Below are 17,643 nucleotides of genomic sequence, written 5' to 3' on the forward strand. Positions count from 1 at the left end.
AAAATAAATAATAATGTAGATGTGCATTTACTGACCCTTAGAATAGTCTCATCGACTTCCAAGGGTCAGTGTCGACCACTTTGTAGACCCTTGATATACACACACATATATATATATATATATATGTATATATATATATGTATATATATATATGTATATATAAATATGTATATATAAATATGTATATATAAATATGTATATATATATGTTTATATCATCATCATCATCGTTTAACGTCCGCTTTCCATGCTAGCATGGGTTGGACGATTTGACTGAGGACTGGTGAAACCGGATGGCAACACCAGGCTCCAGTCTGATTTGGCAGAGTTTCTACAGCTGGATGCCCTTCCTAACGCCAACCACTCAGAGAGTGTAGTGGGTGCTTTTACGTGTCACCCGCACATATGTATATATATATATATGTATATATATATGTATATATATATGTTTATATATATATATATATATATATATATGTTTATATATATATGTATATATATATGTTTATATATATATGTATATATATATGTTTATATATATATGTATATATATATATGTTTATATATATATGTATATATATATATGTATATATATATGTTTATATATATATATGTATATATATATATGTTCTTTTATTCTTTTACTTGTTTCAGTCATATGACTGTGGCCAAGCTGGAGCACCGCCTTTAGCCGAGCATATTCTTTGTAAGCCTAGTACTTATTCTATCGGCCTCTTTTGCCAAACTTCATAGAATCCTTGACACCACCATCGGTTGTCAAGCGATATTAGTGGGGACAAACACAGACACACACACATACATACGACAGGCTTCTTTCAGTTTCCGTCTACCAAATCCACTCAAGGCCTTGTGAGTAGAAGACACTTACCCAAGGTGCCACGCAGTGGGCCTGAACCCAGAACCATGTGGCTGGTAAGCAAGCTACTTACCACACTGCCACTCCTGTGCCTATATGTATATATGTGTCTGTTCCCCACAAGCATTTGATGCCTGATGTTGGTGTGTCCACGTCTCTGTAACTTAGCAGTTTGACAAAAGAGACCAATCAAAATAAGCACCAAACTTATGAAAACAAAAACGAGTACTGGAGTCGATCCGTTTGACTAAAATTCTCCAAGGTGGTGCCCCAGCATGGTCACAGTGATGAATGAAACGAGTAAAAGACTACACACAGGACAATTTCCATGTTGATAGGAATTGGGGGGGGGGGCTTGTAGAATGATGAACTCTAAAAAAAATGACAGTTACTGGTTACTGTGAACATATTCATCATCATGTAACGTCCATTATCCATGCTGGCATGGGTTGGCACCACAATGGAAGCCTGCGCCAAACAACAAAAGAAACAAATAGAGAAACAAGACAGGCAACATAAAGAACATTCCCTTCATCAGTTGTCCCCTGTCTTATCCACTCAGCATTTCGAAAGTATATATATATATATATATATATATATATATATATATATATATATATATATGCATCTAAGCCAACTAAATCTGTTTACAAAACATTTGGTCAGTTTCGGGCTATGGTGGATGACACTTGCCCAGGGTGCTGCATGGTAGCACTGAACTTGAGGCCCCATGGTTGGGAAGCAAGCTTCTTACCTACACAGCCATGCCTATTGTCAATGTGAAGGGAAAAAAAAAAAAATGGAGCAGCATCATGTTTGATATTTCAGTCATTATTTGGGAGAAAAATTTAGCAAGATAAATGAGATTTCATCAAACACCATTGCATAGGTAAATAAGTCAAGGAATGTAACTCCACCCGTGTTCGTTAGTCATCTAATTAAGCTTTATATGCTCAATATCAGATTCTCGACAATGTAAACAGTCCCAAGAGATGGGGGGGGGGGGACATATTGCTCTTGACTAAGAAAAAACGCTTATCTTTTATATCAAAACTTGATTAAAAGAATCTGAAAATAATAATTAGTAAATTGTTTTTTCTATGATGAAGCAAATCATCATCGTTTAATGTCCGTTTTCCATGCTGGTATGGGTTGGACGGTTTGACTGAGGTCTGGAGAGCCAGCGGCTGCACCAATCTTCAATCTGATCTGGCAATGTTTCTACAGCTGGATGCTCTTCCTGACGCCAACCACTCCAAGAGTGTAGTGGGTGCATTTTATATGCCACTGGCACAGGAGCCAGTTAGGCGGCACTGGCATCGGCCACGTTCAGATGGTGCTTTTTACGTGCCACTGGCACGGGGGCCAGTCAGGGGTCACTGGCATCGGCCACGTTTGGATGGTGCTTTTTACATGCCAAAGCACCTATAGTAAAAAAAGGAAAAGAGAAATATGGCATTATTTTGTGTTAGAAATGTTTACGAGAGAGCTTGAAAGTTAACCAAAGCTCAGAGAATTAAAACAAACCAAAACTGCTTGATATATCAAAAGTGAAGCATTTATTATTATCATCATCATCATGTGCAGGAGGTAGTTGTGCAGTTAAGAAGCTTGCTTGCCAACCAAATGGCTTCAGGTCCGGTCCCACTGGGTGGCACCTTGGGCAAGTGTCTACTATAGCCCTGAGCTGACCAAAGCCTTTGAATGAATTCGGTAGATGGAAACTGAAAGAAGCCCAGTGTGTGTGTGTGTGTGCATGTGCACATATATATATGCATGTGTGCATATATATATATATAAGGTTGAGGAGGGTACTTTTCAGCCCATCACACTCTATATCACTTCATACTAAAACTATCCGCCTATGGATATAATAATCGATTCCTTTATTTTTTCTGTCTCCGATGAAGGGAAGTACTGGATCTTCCCAGAAACAGCTGTAAGACTATCCATAAAATATTTCTCCAGCCTCACCATTGCTCTCTTTATCTTTTTATATTCACACACACTCTAGGATATGAATAGGATGGGGGGATACCCAGAGAGCTGTTGCCTCTGTTGGCCATGAAAGGTTTATCCCTGAGTGAAAGGGGGCCCTGATTGGAAAGGAGGCCAGTATGCTCTGCTGGATGTGTAAGGTAAGTTAACATGTCCAACAGAGCGCTAATGTTTTGAGGGACGTTAGGTATAAGAGGAATTAGATGCTGTGTGCAAGAGAGAAGACTGCGCTGGTTTGGTCATGCGATGGATGCTGACAGCTTTATAAAGAAGTGTCATCTCACAAACACCGTGGGAGGGAGAGATCCAGGAAGACATGGGACAAAGTATTGAAGAATGACTTCAGAACACTGAACCTTTCAGGCAAGATGACAAAGGACCAGGATATCCGGTGCCTTGCTGTATTCAAGAGGTCCTGTACCCTGCAGCAGAAGTGTTAAGGTTGGTCCCCCTGGTGATGTAAAGCTACTGTGGAAGTGCCACGTAAAAGAACCCAGCATGCTGTAAAGTGGTTCTTTTCTACTCTAGGCACAAGGTCCGAAATTTTTGGGGAGGGTACCAGTCGATTAGATCGACCCCAGTATGCAACTGGTACTTAATTTATCGACCCCCGAAAGGATGAAAGGTAAAGCTGACCTCGGCGGAATTTGAACTCAGAACATAAAGGCAGATGAAATATCGCTAAGCATCCAGCTGTAGAAACCTCACCAAATCAGGCTAGAGTCTGGTGCAGCTTCCCAGCTCTGGTCAAACAGCCTAACCTATGCCAGCATGGACAACGAACATTCAATGAAGACGATGATGATTTAATGTTTGTTTTCTATGCTGGCATGGGTTGGATGGTTTCACAGGAGCTGGTAAGGTCAGAAGCTAGACCAGGCTCCTTTGCCTGTTTTGGCAGGGTTTCTATGACTGGCTGCCCTTCCTGATGCCAACCACTTTATAGAATGTATTGGGTGCTTTGTAAAATGGCTGGCGTTAGGAAGGGCACCCAACCAGAGAAACAGACAATGGAGCCTGATGATGATACACACAAACCCGAACAAGAATAAGAGACAGTGTGATGATGGCTTAGCTGGCTGAAACTTTGAAGTCACTGTCAACAGCATTCTCTTTTAAGAATAATAAATTTGTACTCTACGGAAGTATAGAGTAAATCAAACAGATGTAAAATTGTTTTTTATCATAACTGAACATGAGCGCAGGAGTGGCTGTGTGGTAAGTATCTTGCTTACCGACCACATGGCTCCGGGTTCATTCCCACTGTGTGGCACCTTGGGCAACTGTCTTCTACTATAGTCTTAGGCCGACCAATGCCTTGTGAGTGGATTTGGTAGACGGAAACTGAAGGAAGTCCGTCGTATATATGTATTTATATATATGTATGTGTGTTTGTCCCCTCACGATCGCTTGACAACTGATGGTGGTGTGTTTACGTCCCTGTAACTTAGTGGTTCAGCGAAACAGACTGGTAGTATAAGTACTAGGCTTACAAAGAATAAGTCCTGGGGTCGATTTGTTCGACTAAAGGCGGTACTCCAGCATGGCCACAGTGAAATGACTGAAACAAGTAAAAAAGAGAACATAAAAGCAAACATTAACACACACGAGTGTGACTGTTTGTGTTTCCTTGTCTTAGGGTATCATAGTTGTAAACGAGTGTCATTGTCATACAAGCAGAGTCAATCATGTGTGAGATTCTGTGAAAATATGTCTGGCCTGGAGAAATATTACCTGGCTTGGAAACAGGTGAGGGTTGACAAGAAAGGCACCCAGTTGTCGATACCTACTGCAAAATCCACTTAACCCATGCAAGTATGAAAAACAGACGTTATGAGCTTTTAGCACTTAGTCACAGGTCTTTACATTCTGAGTTCAAATTCTGCCATGGTCAACTTGACCTTTTATCATTCCAGGCCGATGTTGACTTACCCCCACACCCCAACTCAAAATTTCTGGCAGAATTGTTAGCATGCTGGACAAAATGCTTAGCGGCATTTTGTTTGTTTTTACACTCTTAGCTCAAATTCCACTCCGGTTGACTTTGCCTTTTTCAGGGCCAATAAAATAAGTACGATTGAAGTACAAGAATTAATATAGTCAACCAGCCCCTCCTCCAAAATTTCAAGAATTGTGCCTATAATAGAAAGGATTATTATTATTATGGTGGTGAGCTGGCACAATCGTCAGCATGCCGGGCTAAATGCTTAGCAGTATTTCATCTGTTTTTACGCTCTGAGTTCAAATTTTGCTGAGCTCGACTTTGCCTTTCATCCTTTCAGGGTCGATAAAATAAGTACCAGTTATGCACTGGAGTGGATATAATCATCTGGCCTCCTTCCCCGCAAAATTTTCAAGGCTTTGTGCCTAGAGTAGAAATGATTATTATTATTATTGTGTTTATTTGGTGGTGGGCTAAGCAAAGAAGGTTGAGTGGTAGAGCAGATTGAAAGGGCCGAAGACAGATACTTCCCCCTTTGGCCAAGTTCTCAACAACTTTTTCAAGTTTAACTTGAAAAGGAAAGTGTGTGTAAAGAGGGAAGTGCTGCCTCACAACAATTTTGTTGAAAGCTGGGTGAGTGTGGCAAGAATGGTCAGAGTGAACAGGCCTACTCTAAGCATGTGCCTGTTGGTTGAAGGAGGACAGTGTGGAGAGAGCACTTGCCCTAGTTGTCCAGGCAAAAACCATGGTCTTGTGGAGCTACCATGGGCATCCCAAGGAAGTCTGCCTCTTTTGGGGAATTATCAATTGTTAAAATTTATATATATATTAGCGCAGGAGTGGCTGTGTGGAAAGTAGCTTGCTTACCAACCACATGGTTCTGGGCTCAGTCCAACTGCTTGGCACCTTGGGCAAGTGTCTTCTACTATAGCCTCGGACCGACCAAAGCCCTGTGAGTGAATTTGGTAGACGGAAGCCGAAAGAAGCCTGTCGTATATATATATATATATATATATATATTTATATAAGGGGCATTATTACAGAAAATAATAACGCCACACAGTGGACTTCTCAAAATAACCACATTTAGTACCTTATGCGAGGAAAAACAACCAACAGAAGGCGACCAACTTTCTTTTAAATAAATTTAACTGTGCATCGGCCGATTTCGCGATTACTAGAATGAATCTAGATTTCGTTCATCAGCATATATATATATATATATATATGTGTGTGTGTGTGTTTGTGTGTCAGGCGGTACTGGCAACGGTCAAGCTCAAAAAGGTGTATTTTACGTGCCACCTGCACAGGAGCCAGTCCAGTGGTACTGGCAACGATCTCGCTCAAATGTCTTTTCACGTGCCACTGGCACAAGCGCCAGGAAGGCGACATTGGAACCTACAAATATTTATTTTTAGGGTAAACACTTGTGTGCTGAGGGCACTACTGTAATGTGTCCCCTAATGTAGGGGTCATTGTCTCAATAGGCTGTGAAGAAAGTCTGGACGTGTTTCAGCCCTTTCCATTGTAACACCAGAGCTGCCCAGGGCCACCTACAGATTTAGGTAACAAAACCCTCACGCCAACAGCACAAGCTTTCAGTTAGATGTTGTGATTCTGGCCCAGATGCTTCTATCATTTTCACTGCTCAGTTTTGCAGTACCACTTGTCCTCTCTCTCGAACCAGATGTAATTAATAACTTGCTTTCTTGGTAGCTTCTGACAATTTTCTAGTAACATTTTTTCACTCCATCACAGCTAGTCCACGACTCCTGTGCACTGAGTGAACTCTGGTTCCAACAAATCCTCAAATGCTTATTTAAATGCATAACTTTCCAGACACTGATAATTCACACTAATCCATAAACAGGAACTTCAAATTACTTCATCCCCCACTATTAATAAACTTGTATCATTTATATTAATCTACAGGTTTCTACTTCATTTAAGTCATCTTTTATCTCTGGAGGACAAACAAGGAAGAAACACACACATACATACATATATGGGCTTCTTTCAGTTTCCATCTACCGAATTTACTCACAAGGCTTTGGTCGGCTCGAGGTTATAGTAGAAGACACCTACCCAATGTACTATACAGTGGGACTGAACCTAGAACCATGTGGTTGGGAAGCAAGCTTCTTACCACACAGCCACGCCTATAGAAGACATCAGCTCTTTAGAGAAAGTTTCATAATTTCCAAAGTGTAAGAAAAGTGTTTAGTGAACATAATAATAATAATAATAATGAAATTATTGTGTACAGTGCTCAGGTGCACTACAATATAATATAGAACACTGAAGCCCTGCAGAATAGCTATGCAAACAGCTTAGAGGATCATTTGAAATACCCTTGTTGAGAGAAAGAAAAGTGGCCTGGTTCGCTGGCCACATTTTAATGCTTATAAGGGTATTATTTTACCCAATCTCTTAGGCTGTTCTCACAGCTTTTCTGCTGCATTCGAGATTTCCTTCGTTTAAAATCATAATACACTGAACAGCTTAGATACGAGTAATATTGACTACATGACGAGTAGCTACATGTTTCCTTTTATTTAACGAATTAAGGACAGATGAAAAAAAAAAAAAAAAAAGTAAATAAAACTATTGATATTACAAAAGAAATCCAATGTTTCTGATGAGCCTATACACAAGTCGATGAGTTTTATAGGTTAAGCATTTCATGCTTGTTTTGTTAGTAAACCCGTTGGTTAACTATAGAAACGGATAGTAGTTGTTTTCAGGTAACCCTTACTAGAACAAGGACGAAAACCTACCACGAGGAAACATTACAATAATTACCTTCTAACCCCGCCCTTATATAGTGGGCATACCTGTACAATTGTGCCCCACACTGATGAAATAAAATTTAAATCTATCTTCTTACAAAACTGTCATATAAAATATTTAGAAAGACTTAATAAAGGGGTTTTAGAAATAAAACTTGTTAATAAACAAAACGACAAGGGGCTGTTTGAAATAACGTCCATAAAAATAGTCATTTTTTGATAAAACTGTTTTCTTTTTATTAAAAAAATGTTTTAGATACTGTAGAGGGTGTCTTCTTGAAAATTTACAAAAGTTGGCTTCCGTATAACTATCAGAAAAATGGGTATTGTTCAATGAAATTTTCTACAAATACCTTTTAGGCAGTGTATATTACGACTATAGCGGAATTATATATGACCCTCGGAAACATTTCTCACAGATTCCAATTTAAAAAAAAAAACATCCGTTTTTCTGGAAGTTATGAGGAAACAAAGTCGCGGAGGGGCACACTTGTGTAGGTATGCCCCTACATTCTAAGGTGCGTTTCATGCCTTTGAAATAAGACGGTAATTAACTTAGTTTTAATTCATCTTAGTAGTCACATATATAAAAAGAAAAGAAAAAAAAAAATTTATTTGTGAACTGGGTGAATGGACAAGCATTGTCAGGTCTTATGTTTCGTTTCCTTTCTGCTTTGCACTGGAGGGGGAGGTCGTTGTTTACATATGCATCCGACAACTTCACCAAACGCATACACACACGTATATAAACAGACATATATATATAAACAAATATATATTTATGGGATTTGTTATGTAACAAACACGCACACACACACACACACACTTGTAGTGTGGAATGAAAACAAGCTGAACTTCCGGAGAAACGGAAACCAATGTGAACGGTATTTTAATATCAAATTAACCGAGAAAAGTGCCCGTTCTTAGTTCGAGGAATTAAATCCAAAAGCTGAATTCGAATTAAGGAAAAAAAAATTCTAAATAAAATAAGAGATATTTAAGTACTTGATGAGACCAAAAGCTCGAAGTATGAAGAATGAAAGTGGTGGTGGTGGGGGATGCAGAGAGAGAGAGAGAGAGAGAGAGAATGCAGCAAATAAATATATTTATTTTCTCGAAGTGTAGGAAAGATGACATTAAGGTTATTTACTTGGTAAATGTTGTAAACAGTCGTTGGTGGAATCAGATCTCACCTTCGATGCATTCTGGCCATAATAGGAGAATGATCAATTAGGAGGAGGGGGGACGAAGGGGAGGGGGGACGAAGGGGGGAGAACTAGCGACAGATAGAAAAAAAGATTTAGCTGGAGGATTTAATTAAGAATCCTCAGGTGCCCTCAAATCTAAATTCCAGCTCGGTCTTTTAATACGATTCTATATATGTATGTACCTGTGTGTACATATAAGTACGTACGTACTTATGCGTTATATATTTATGTATATATATTATGTACGATTGTGAATACGTGTAGTCGCTTGTAAATAGGTGTGTGGATATATATTTGTAAATATGTATAGACATATTTTTAAATATGTATACACATTATATATATAAACAAAAAGATGGTAAGAACAGGTTTTAATCACACATCACAACAATTGTTTCTGTGTAATGGTGTGTGTGTGTGTGTATATATATATATATATATATATATATATATATATACACACACACACACACACGTACAGATGTATGGGTGAATTTATTTCGTTGTTTGTTAGTACCCACAGGGTTGGGGGTGATTATTTCAATTTTATTTTATATTTGCAATTAAGAACTCTTCGTTAATTAAGTTTTTAGGCGAATACCTTAGCGTAACAACGTTAACTAGTTCGATATCAAATCATTGTTTCGCTGTTCTAGGTTCGAATTTCAGTGTGGGTCGACCTCAACCTTTGACAAACCCCGCCGTCAAAAATTACTGGGTGTGTTCACTTTAAAAAAATCAATTAACGACGCTAAAATTCTTAATTGAAATGACTAATACAATAAAATTATCACCCAAATCCCTAGCTTCTAGAGACCCAACCATAAGCCAAATACACACACACACACCAGAACTGTGGTGAAAAGGTGCTTATTTTGGTAGTTTTGGCTTATGTAGTCCCTCTAAGCGTGAGGCATTATTGTATAGTAATGCCCTTATATAATATATATATATATATATATATATACAGCGAGAGAGGGGGGCAATTTTGAATTAAGGACTGCAAAATCGAAGATATCCGAGGATTCTAAATAAATACAAGCAAAACTGGAGAGGAAAACAAGCATCGTTTCCCGAGGTGTAAGTTTAGAAAATTACATGACAGTTCTGTAATTCCTAAAGGTGGGTTTTCACAAAAGACCTTTTTTCCTTCCACCCTCAGGTCTACCTACGTTTGTACAATAACCAATTCTCACACACACACACATATATATATATATATATATATATATATATATATATATATATATATATATATATAAGGATAATAATGGGACTATATTTGCCATATATACAATTATGGTACTGTATCATATGTAATAATGAGGAGGTTATAACCGGACAATGTTGCTAAAAAATTATATATACATGCATATATACACTCACAATTTTACTGTAACATTATGTACAGCAATGTTAGTGTTAGCATAGTATGAAATATTTTACCGATTATTTTTAAACACGAACAATAAAATATCGTAAATAACTGCCTAGAGTTCATATGAACTGGAAAATTGCGAAGTGAAATGACAAAAGAGTTGTAATTAAATAAATATTTGTAATTTTTGGTGGTGAAAAGTAATTAAATATTGACAAGGCTTAAAGGAGGATTGGAAACTAGATATTTAGGTAAATGAATAAATAAATTGCAGTTAATTAATGAACAGGTAAGTTATTGGAGAAGAATTATATAAAGAAAACGTGCAATTGCCTTTCCTTGACAGGAAACGTGCAGACAGCAATAATAATGATAAATAGCAAATTGTTTCTAATTAAGGTACAAGGCCAGGTATTTTGAAGAGGAAGGTAGGGCGTTAGTCGATACGTTCGACACTACTGTTTGAGCGATACTTTATCGACCCTAGAGGGATGAAAGGCAAATTCGACCTCAGCGGGATTTGAACCCAGAATATAAGTAATAATAGTGGAAATAATGATGAGGTTTCCTTTATTAACCACCCAGGGTTGACAAAAACATCAAGGACAGCATAGTGTCGGATTACATACATAAAAATACGTGTAAATAAAAAGGGTGGGTGGGTAATAATAATAAATAATACGATTATAATACTATTAATAATAATAACTCTTTCTATTATATGTACAATGCTTGAAATTCTGGGAGATGGTATTTGTCGATTACATCGACTCCACTGTTTGACTCGTACTTATTTTATCGACCCCAGAGGGATAGGATGAAAGATATAATCGACCTCGGCGGGATTTGAACTCGGAACATAATTAATAATGATAATATTTCTGTTATTAACCACCCAGGGTTGACAAAGGCTTCAAGGACGATGCACGACTGTATACTGAAGGATTACATTAAAATAAAAAGGGGTTAGAAAGGGGTTAATAATAATACATAATGATAATAATGCAATAATTAATAATAATGAAGCTACCTTTGTAGCGGACCCAGAGTCCGTCCAGTTTTCTCTTGTCCACCACTGGAGGTCGAGATTGGTCTGTATTGTAGCGGTCCGGATCATGAAAGTAATTATCGACGGCTACATCTAGTTTCCAATCGTGCAAACCGAGACAAATAATGGCAACTTTCTCGCTAGTTTGGGTGCAGGAAGTGAATTGACGGACTTTGTCTTTCTGAGAGGTCTTCATCTTGTGCTGAAAACGGACACCAAACTTATTAAAGGCAAAACTTCCACATGGCTTGTTGGGGTTTTTTTGGCATTTAGAAACTACTATGTACGTCCATCGAACTTATTGACAATCAGAAATTATAAATAGCAACGAGAATGGGTGATAGAACTGTAATAATCTTGGTTAATATTAAGAATTACACTCACCATATTTCTTCCTTCATAGTAACTTCGCCAACCGGCCACCACAATGTGAGCATGCGCCAACCTAGGGCAACGCACAAATTATTTATAATCCACAAAAATCATTATCAAACGTTTTTTAATTTATATTCCATCATTATATCATTAATGCAAAACACTAATTTAAAATATATTCAATTTATTCTCGCACTTTCTAAATCACGTTAGAACGAAATGTACACTGTCACGTGACGATCGGTTTTCCCGCCGTTTTAAGAAACTTTTGGAGCCAAATCGTCTTTGTTTCTGCTGAAAATATTCCCGTTCGACGATGCCGCCGAAAGATTACGCTGTTGAAAAAGGTATATTTCCCCATTATTTCAGTTCAATTCTATTTTATTGTATTATTAGATCACTATTTTATAAAATGATTTATAAAATTTTTCTCCCCCCTCCCTCTTTACATAATATTGATTAATTTTAATTAATGTCATCCACGAAAGCAATATTATCAAATCGAATCGTTTTTTTCTATTGTATCATCGAACGGTTTTTTTTAATTCATGGACTATCATAATTTATTATTTGTTATCGATGCACATTTAAAAACGATCGACCTTATATTATTCGATCTGTCGTTATATAAACGTTTAACTATTCAAATTTGTTATTAACGGTTTTGTTGTATTCGCCATACGAACTTTCTCTTACGTTAGCCAAGCAAACCGTATTATCAAAATACGCAATTCATTAAAAATATATTCTTTATTGTCTTTAAATCGCGGTAATATATAAACATTCAGATAAATTAGAATTATTAAAGCCACGTCATATGGCGCGGTAACACTCGCGCAATTTTAAAATAACAACAAAAGCATTAATTTTCCCGCGTTTCTTGATGTCGGTGTTCTTTTAAATGTCATTTCTAACCCCTTCCTTTATTTCAAGCAGCTTCGTGTTTTTTTTGCTTATAAACAAATATTTATTTCTAAAACTCCCTTCTTTATTAAGTCTCCCTAAATATTTTATGACAGCTTTATGAGATTTTAATTTTCGTCGAAATCACGAAGAATATTGCATTGTTTGAATTATATTTACTAGGTACACGAAATGAGACGGATTTAGGCTGTTCATTTTTGGTGGAATTGCATAATGGTTATGATATGTATACGCAAATATTTGTGTGTGTGTATATAGGTGTATTTATTTCTTCGTCTAGAGTCTATTGCACGCTAATTTCGTTTTTTTTTAAAGGCTTTGTTTTCATTAACATTTTTACAGAAAGAAAAAATTAAAAGTATAAAATAAAATTGAGGACCCCCCCATCACTACTCCACCAAGGAAACAAGGAAGAAATAAGAATGGTGGTGGGGGAGATTATTGATAAGTTCGATTCTTAGAATGATTTAAAAAGTTCCAATATTCATCAGTCAACTATATCACTGCAAATATTGAGCATCAGTTGCAATTTCTTCGTATTTATATTTAGTCCGGATTTGCCATAGCTCATTCCAAGTTTAACAATATTCTATTGGATGCTGTCCCAATCAGCTTTGATCGAACTATTGTTTGTAATGCATACATAGCCGATACTATGACTCATATCAAACTGACAACAGTTCGCATTTTGGTATTACATTTCCGAACGTTGCAGCGTATATTTCACGCATATTGTATTGGAGAATTAGATTATTGGCCGACTTCGTCTTTCATCTTTTCGGGGGTCGATAAAATAAGTACTAGATAAGCAGTGGAGTCGATGTAATCGACTCACACCTTCCTCGAAATTGCTGGCCTTGAGCCAATAATCGAAGCCATTATTATTATTAAAGCGGTGAGCTGATAGAATCGATAGCATTCCGGACGAAGTGTTTAGTGGCATTTCGTCCGAGTTTACGTTTTGAGTTCAAATTCCGCCGTGGCCTATTTTCCCTTTCACTTTTTTGGGGTCGATAAAATAAGTTCCCGTTGAACTGAAGGTCCAGATGGACTATATGTAATCTGGGAATAAGGGTGGGGAGAAGGTTCAGATTACATATAGTCCGTCTCTACCAGGATTATTATTATGGTTTCTTCCTGCTCTGAGTTCAGACACTATTGAGGTTACCTCTGCCTTTCACCCCTCCTGGGTCCATATCTAATTGTAGGCTTTGTGCTTCAATCATAGTTCAATACGTTATATAGGGCGATCGATTGGCAGAATCGTTAAAGCATCGAAAGAAATACATTGGTATTCGTCCCTGCGCTCTACGTACTGAGCTCAAACCCAGCTGAGGTCGATAACATCACGCACTTGCCAAGTACTGGGATCAATGATATTGACTCCCTCCCCCCTGTGATCCACCATTCCTCTCAATTTATTGTCATTCGTTGTGCATAAATCTGTAACCTTGAGGCTGGCAGAATCGATAGAGCATCGGACAAAGTGTCTTTGCTGTATTTGTTTCCTAATTTATGTTGCGTCATTGGTTCAAATTCCGCCAGTCACTTTTGCCTTGCACTGCTCTCCCCTAAAAATTTCCTACCTTAATCTGAAGCCATTATTATTATTATTATTCCTTGCAAGATTTGTTCTGTCTCTTTACATTCTGAGTTCAGATACGATCAGTGTCAGCTTTGTCTTTCGCCCTTTCGAGGTCTAGAAAATAAGGCTTGTGTGTCAAGTACTTGAGGCGACGTAATTAGCTTTACCCTCCCCTCAAAATTTCAGGCCTTCTGCTTAAACTAGAAACCATTTATTAAGAGAGCTGGCAGAATTGTTACTCTGTTGGATAAAATGGTTAGCAGCATTTCTTCTGGTTCTGCATTCACATTAATTTAATACCAAGTTTTGCCTTTCATCCTTTTGGGATCGATATAATACCAGATATGATCTGGGGGTTTGTGTAATTGACTTACCCCCTCCTCTTTCCAAAAACTGTTGGTCTTGTGTCAAGAATAAACAGAATTATTATTTGTTGCAAATTTAGGTAATGCTTCTTTGCGCTATGTTTGACTCATAACTAAGTTTTTTCTCTCTCTAGACCAGTGTTTCTTAACCGTTTTTCGTTTAGCTGATGGTCTTGTACAATTCCTATTTCAATGGACCCTCATAACCCTTTGACATTCAAAAAGAAATACCCTATTCTATTTTTATATCATCATCATCGTACGGCTGTTTTCCATTCTAGCATGGGTTGGATGATTTTACAGGAACTGACCAGCTGAAGCGCAGCTCAGGCTCCATGTCTGATTCGGCGTGGTTTCTATGGCTGGATGCCCTTCCTAACGCCAACCACTCCAGAGTGTAGTGGGTGCTTTTTACGTGCCACCGGCATGAAGGCCAGTCAAGCAGTACTGGCAACGGCCATGCTCAAAATGGTGTATTTTACGTGCCACCTGCACAGGAGCCAGTCCAGCGGCACTGGCAAGATCTCGCTCGAATGTCTTTACACGTGCCAGGAAGGCAACACTGGGCACAGGTGCCATCACGATTTCACTTTCGCTTGGTCTAACAGGTCTTCGCTAGCCAAGTTTAGTGTCCAATGAAGGAGACGACGTTGGCATGGGTGCCAGTTGTTGCAACTGTCATACACTGTCAAGACAAGGTAACACACAAACACACACACACACACATTTAAAATAAGATTTTCAGGATCGGAGAGAACCTGTTTATTGAAATAGTAAAAGCTCCAAGGTAGCGTCAGGGATAGCACACCTGTGTTCCGACATATACGGCCTTACTAAAGTAAATATGGATTTGTCATTCCAGTTATGCATAACATCAACAAGTACTGGCTGAATACACCACTTGTCATCAAAGTCACATGGGTGCACTCGCTGCATGTATTGCACAGTTGACCATAGACCCATCTGTGTTGTCTATTTGTCACCTGTGAATCGCAACCCAGCTGGGGTTTTTTTTTTTTTTCTGTTATGGAGGCAATGACCAAGACCTTTGGCATTGTTGTGTTTGAGAAGAAAACCCATCAAGGCGAGTAAAATTGCAGTCGTGGCAGATACCAGTGCCACACAAATGGCACCTGTGCCAGTGGAATGTAAAAATACCCATTACACTGTCGGAGTGGTTGGTGTTAGGAAGGGCATCCAGCCATAGAAAACCATACCAAATCAGGCAGCCTCCCAGTGTGCCAGCCCAGTCAAGCTGTCCAACCCATACCAGCATGGACAACAGATGTTGAATGATGATGATCACACACACATAAATGGTTTCTGACTACCAAATCTGCTTACCAGGCTTTGGTTGGCCCTGGAACTGAATCCAGAACCATATGGTTAAGATGCAAACTTCTTACCACATAGCCACACCTTTCATCATTTGGCAGTTAAGTAGTCCTGCATACACTTTTAGTTTATACCTATTAAATTATTAGAGAGATGAATTTACCATTTGTGAAGCTTCCTGTTTCCTTGTTTAATTTCTCAACTCAATCTTCTCTCATTTTAGAGAAAATCAAGAATTTTCTTCGAGACTTTGTAAGCGACGATGATAAGGATGGAAAACGTTCCACCTATGCTGAGCAATTGGTAAGTAAGAAGTTTAAAATTCATGTCTTGTGAACATTAAAGTTCCTTGTTTTTTTCTTATTTGTTTCCTTGTTCTAAAGATGATTATAAAGAAATTTATAATTGCAGACTTTGGATTCTCAAACTTATCCACTTTTGGCCTGTCTGCTGTCATCGTTGTCTCTCTTTTCCTACATCAGTCAGCACACTTTGGGTTGCTGAGTCCTTCTTATCATCGTCATCACACATTTTCCATGCTGGCATGGGTTGGACGGCTTGACAGGAGCTGGCCAGCCAGAGAGCTGTCCAGACACCAGTTGTCTGTTGTGGCAATTGTCCATTCTACAGCTGGATGCCCTTCTTAACGCCAACCACTTTACAGATTTTGTTGGGTGCTCTTTACGCGCCACCAGCATGGGTGCATTTACACAGCGCCAGCACAAGTGCATTTTATGTGGCAGTGGCACCTGTAAAGGACAAGCCTGTATGTATGTATGACAATAATTTTACTTACCTTGCTGTGTCTTCTCAAGTTCAGCAAATCCCCACCACTCCCGGCCCCTTGTCATTTCTTCACTGAGGCCCAGCGTATGTTGATGTTTATTCACCCATTCTCTTTATCTTACTCTCTAACTTGCTCTCCTTTCTTTTCCACCTTGCGTATCCTTGTATCTTCTCGACAGCAAGATACCTGCCCTTGTCCCTCTTTACCTTTTCATCTCTCAATTAGCACAGGAGTTTTGTCTTGCAAGTTGCTCGGTGACCCTGTGAGTACCGATGCCATGCAGTAGGACTGAACCATGTTGTCAGGAAGCAGACTTCTTGCCATACAAGTCATACCTGTGTTGCTCTATCTCTGTCTCTCTCTCTATATATGTGTGTGTGTGTATATACATACATACATATATATATATGCTTTCGGTGCGAATGGTCTTTTTATATGGTGCCAGTTTTACAATCCTCTAACTAATAATAATGGTCTTTTTATATAAGCTTAAATCTTATGGCAATCACCGTGCAATGACTAAGGAAAATAGTCTAATAAAGGGGCATATAAGCCCTCGACAGAAAAAAGGCTTTCCTATCTGCATGGGAGTTGAACCCACATACGCAAATCGGAAAGCCGTTTTTCTGTCGAGGGCTTATCTGTGGAAAATTGGATTAAAAAAATACAAGAATTTAGAAACTTAAAGCAAATCTATGATTGATGAAAACAAAACAATTTGGAACCTTTCCAATTTGGTCTCTTTTCTTCAGAAACTTCTTGCACACCGGGAACAAGTCTCGTTGGTGATAGATGTTGATGATGTTGCAGAATCCGACCCTGATTTGGCAGATGGCATTGTGGATAACACCCGCAGGTATATAGCTCTCTTCGGAGATGCTGTCCATGAACTTCTTCCTGAGTACAAAGAACGAGAGGTAATGTACATTTTAAAAAAAAAATCTATCACTCTTTTATCATTAATCAGACCTGATTGAGTTAGATTGAACATAATATAGGTAGAATATTTTGGCCGGATGTGGCTGGTTTGAAT

General features: G+C 38.4%; 2 protein-coding genes across 2 annotated transcripts in view; one reads left to right on the forward strand and one right to left on the reverse strand.

The window, feature by feature from the left end:
• The window catches only part of LOC106875760 (DCN1-like protein 1), a 34,098-nt gene extending 22,428 nt beyond the window's left edge, over nucleotides 1–11,670 (reverse strand). Inside the window, exons 1-2 of the mRNA XM_014924020.3 lie at nucleotides 11,624–11,670; nucleotides 11,222–11,441 (exon numbers count right to left, since the gene is read on the reverse strand). Coding sequence (XP_014779506.1) covers nucleotides 11,222–11,441; nucleotides 11,624–11,626 — 223 coding nt within the window. The 5' untranslated portion in view covers nucleotides 11,627–11,670. The remainder of the gene's footprint in view (nucleotides 1–11,221; nucleotides 11,442–11,623) is intronic.
• Nucleotides 11,671–11,890: 220 nt separating this feature from the next.
• LOC106875761 (DNA replication licensing factor mcm7) overlaps nucleotides 11,891–17,643 on the forward strand; it is a 27,239-nt gene continuing 21,486 nt past the window's right edge. Inside the window, exons 1-3 of the mRNA XM_089356068.1 lie at nucleotides 11,891–11,961; nucleotides 16,047–16,126; nucleotides 17,363–17,527. Of these exons, the coding sequence (XP_089212194.1) occupies nucleotides 11,931–11,961; nucleotides 16,047–16,126; nucleotides 17,363–17,527 (276 nt within the window). The 5' untranslated portion in view covers nucleotides 11,891–11,930. The remainder of the gene's footprint in view (nucleotides 11,962–16,046; nucleotides 16,127–17,362; nucleotides 17,528–17,643) is intronic.

This window comes from Octopus bimaculoides, chromosome 8 (assembly GCF_046866305.1).
Source record: "Octopus bimaculoides isolate indiv1 chromosome 8, ASM4686630v1, whole genome shotgun sequence".
Classification (NCBI taxonomy): domain Eukaryota; kingdom Metazoa; phylum Mollusca; class Cephalopoda; order Octopoda; family Octopodidae; genus Octopus; species Octopus bimaculoides.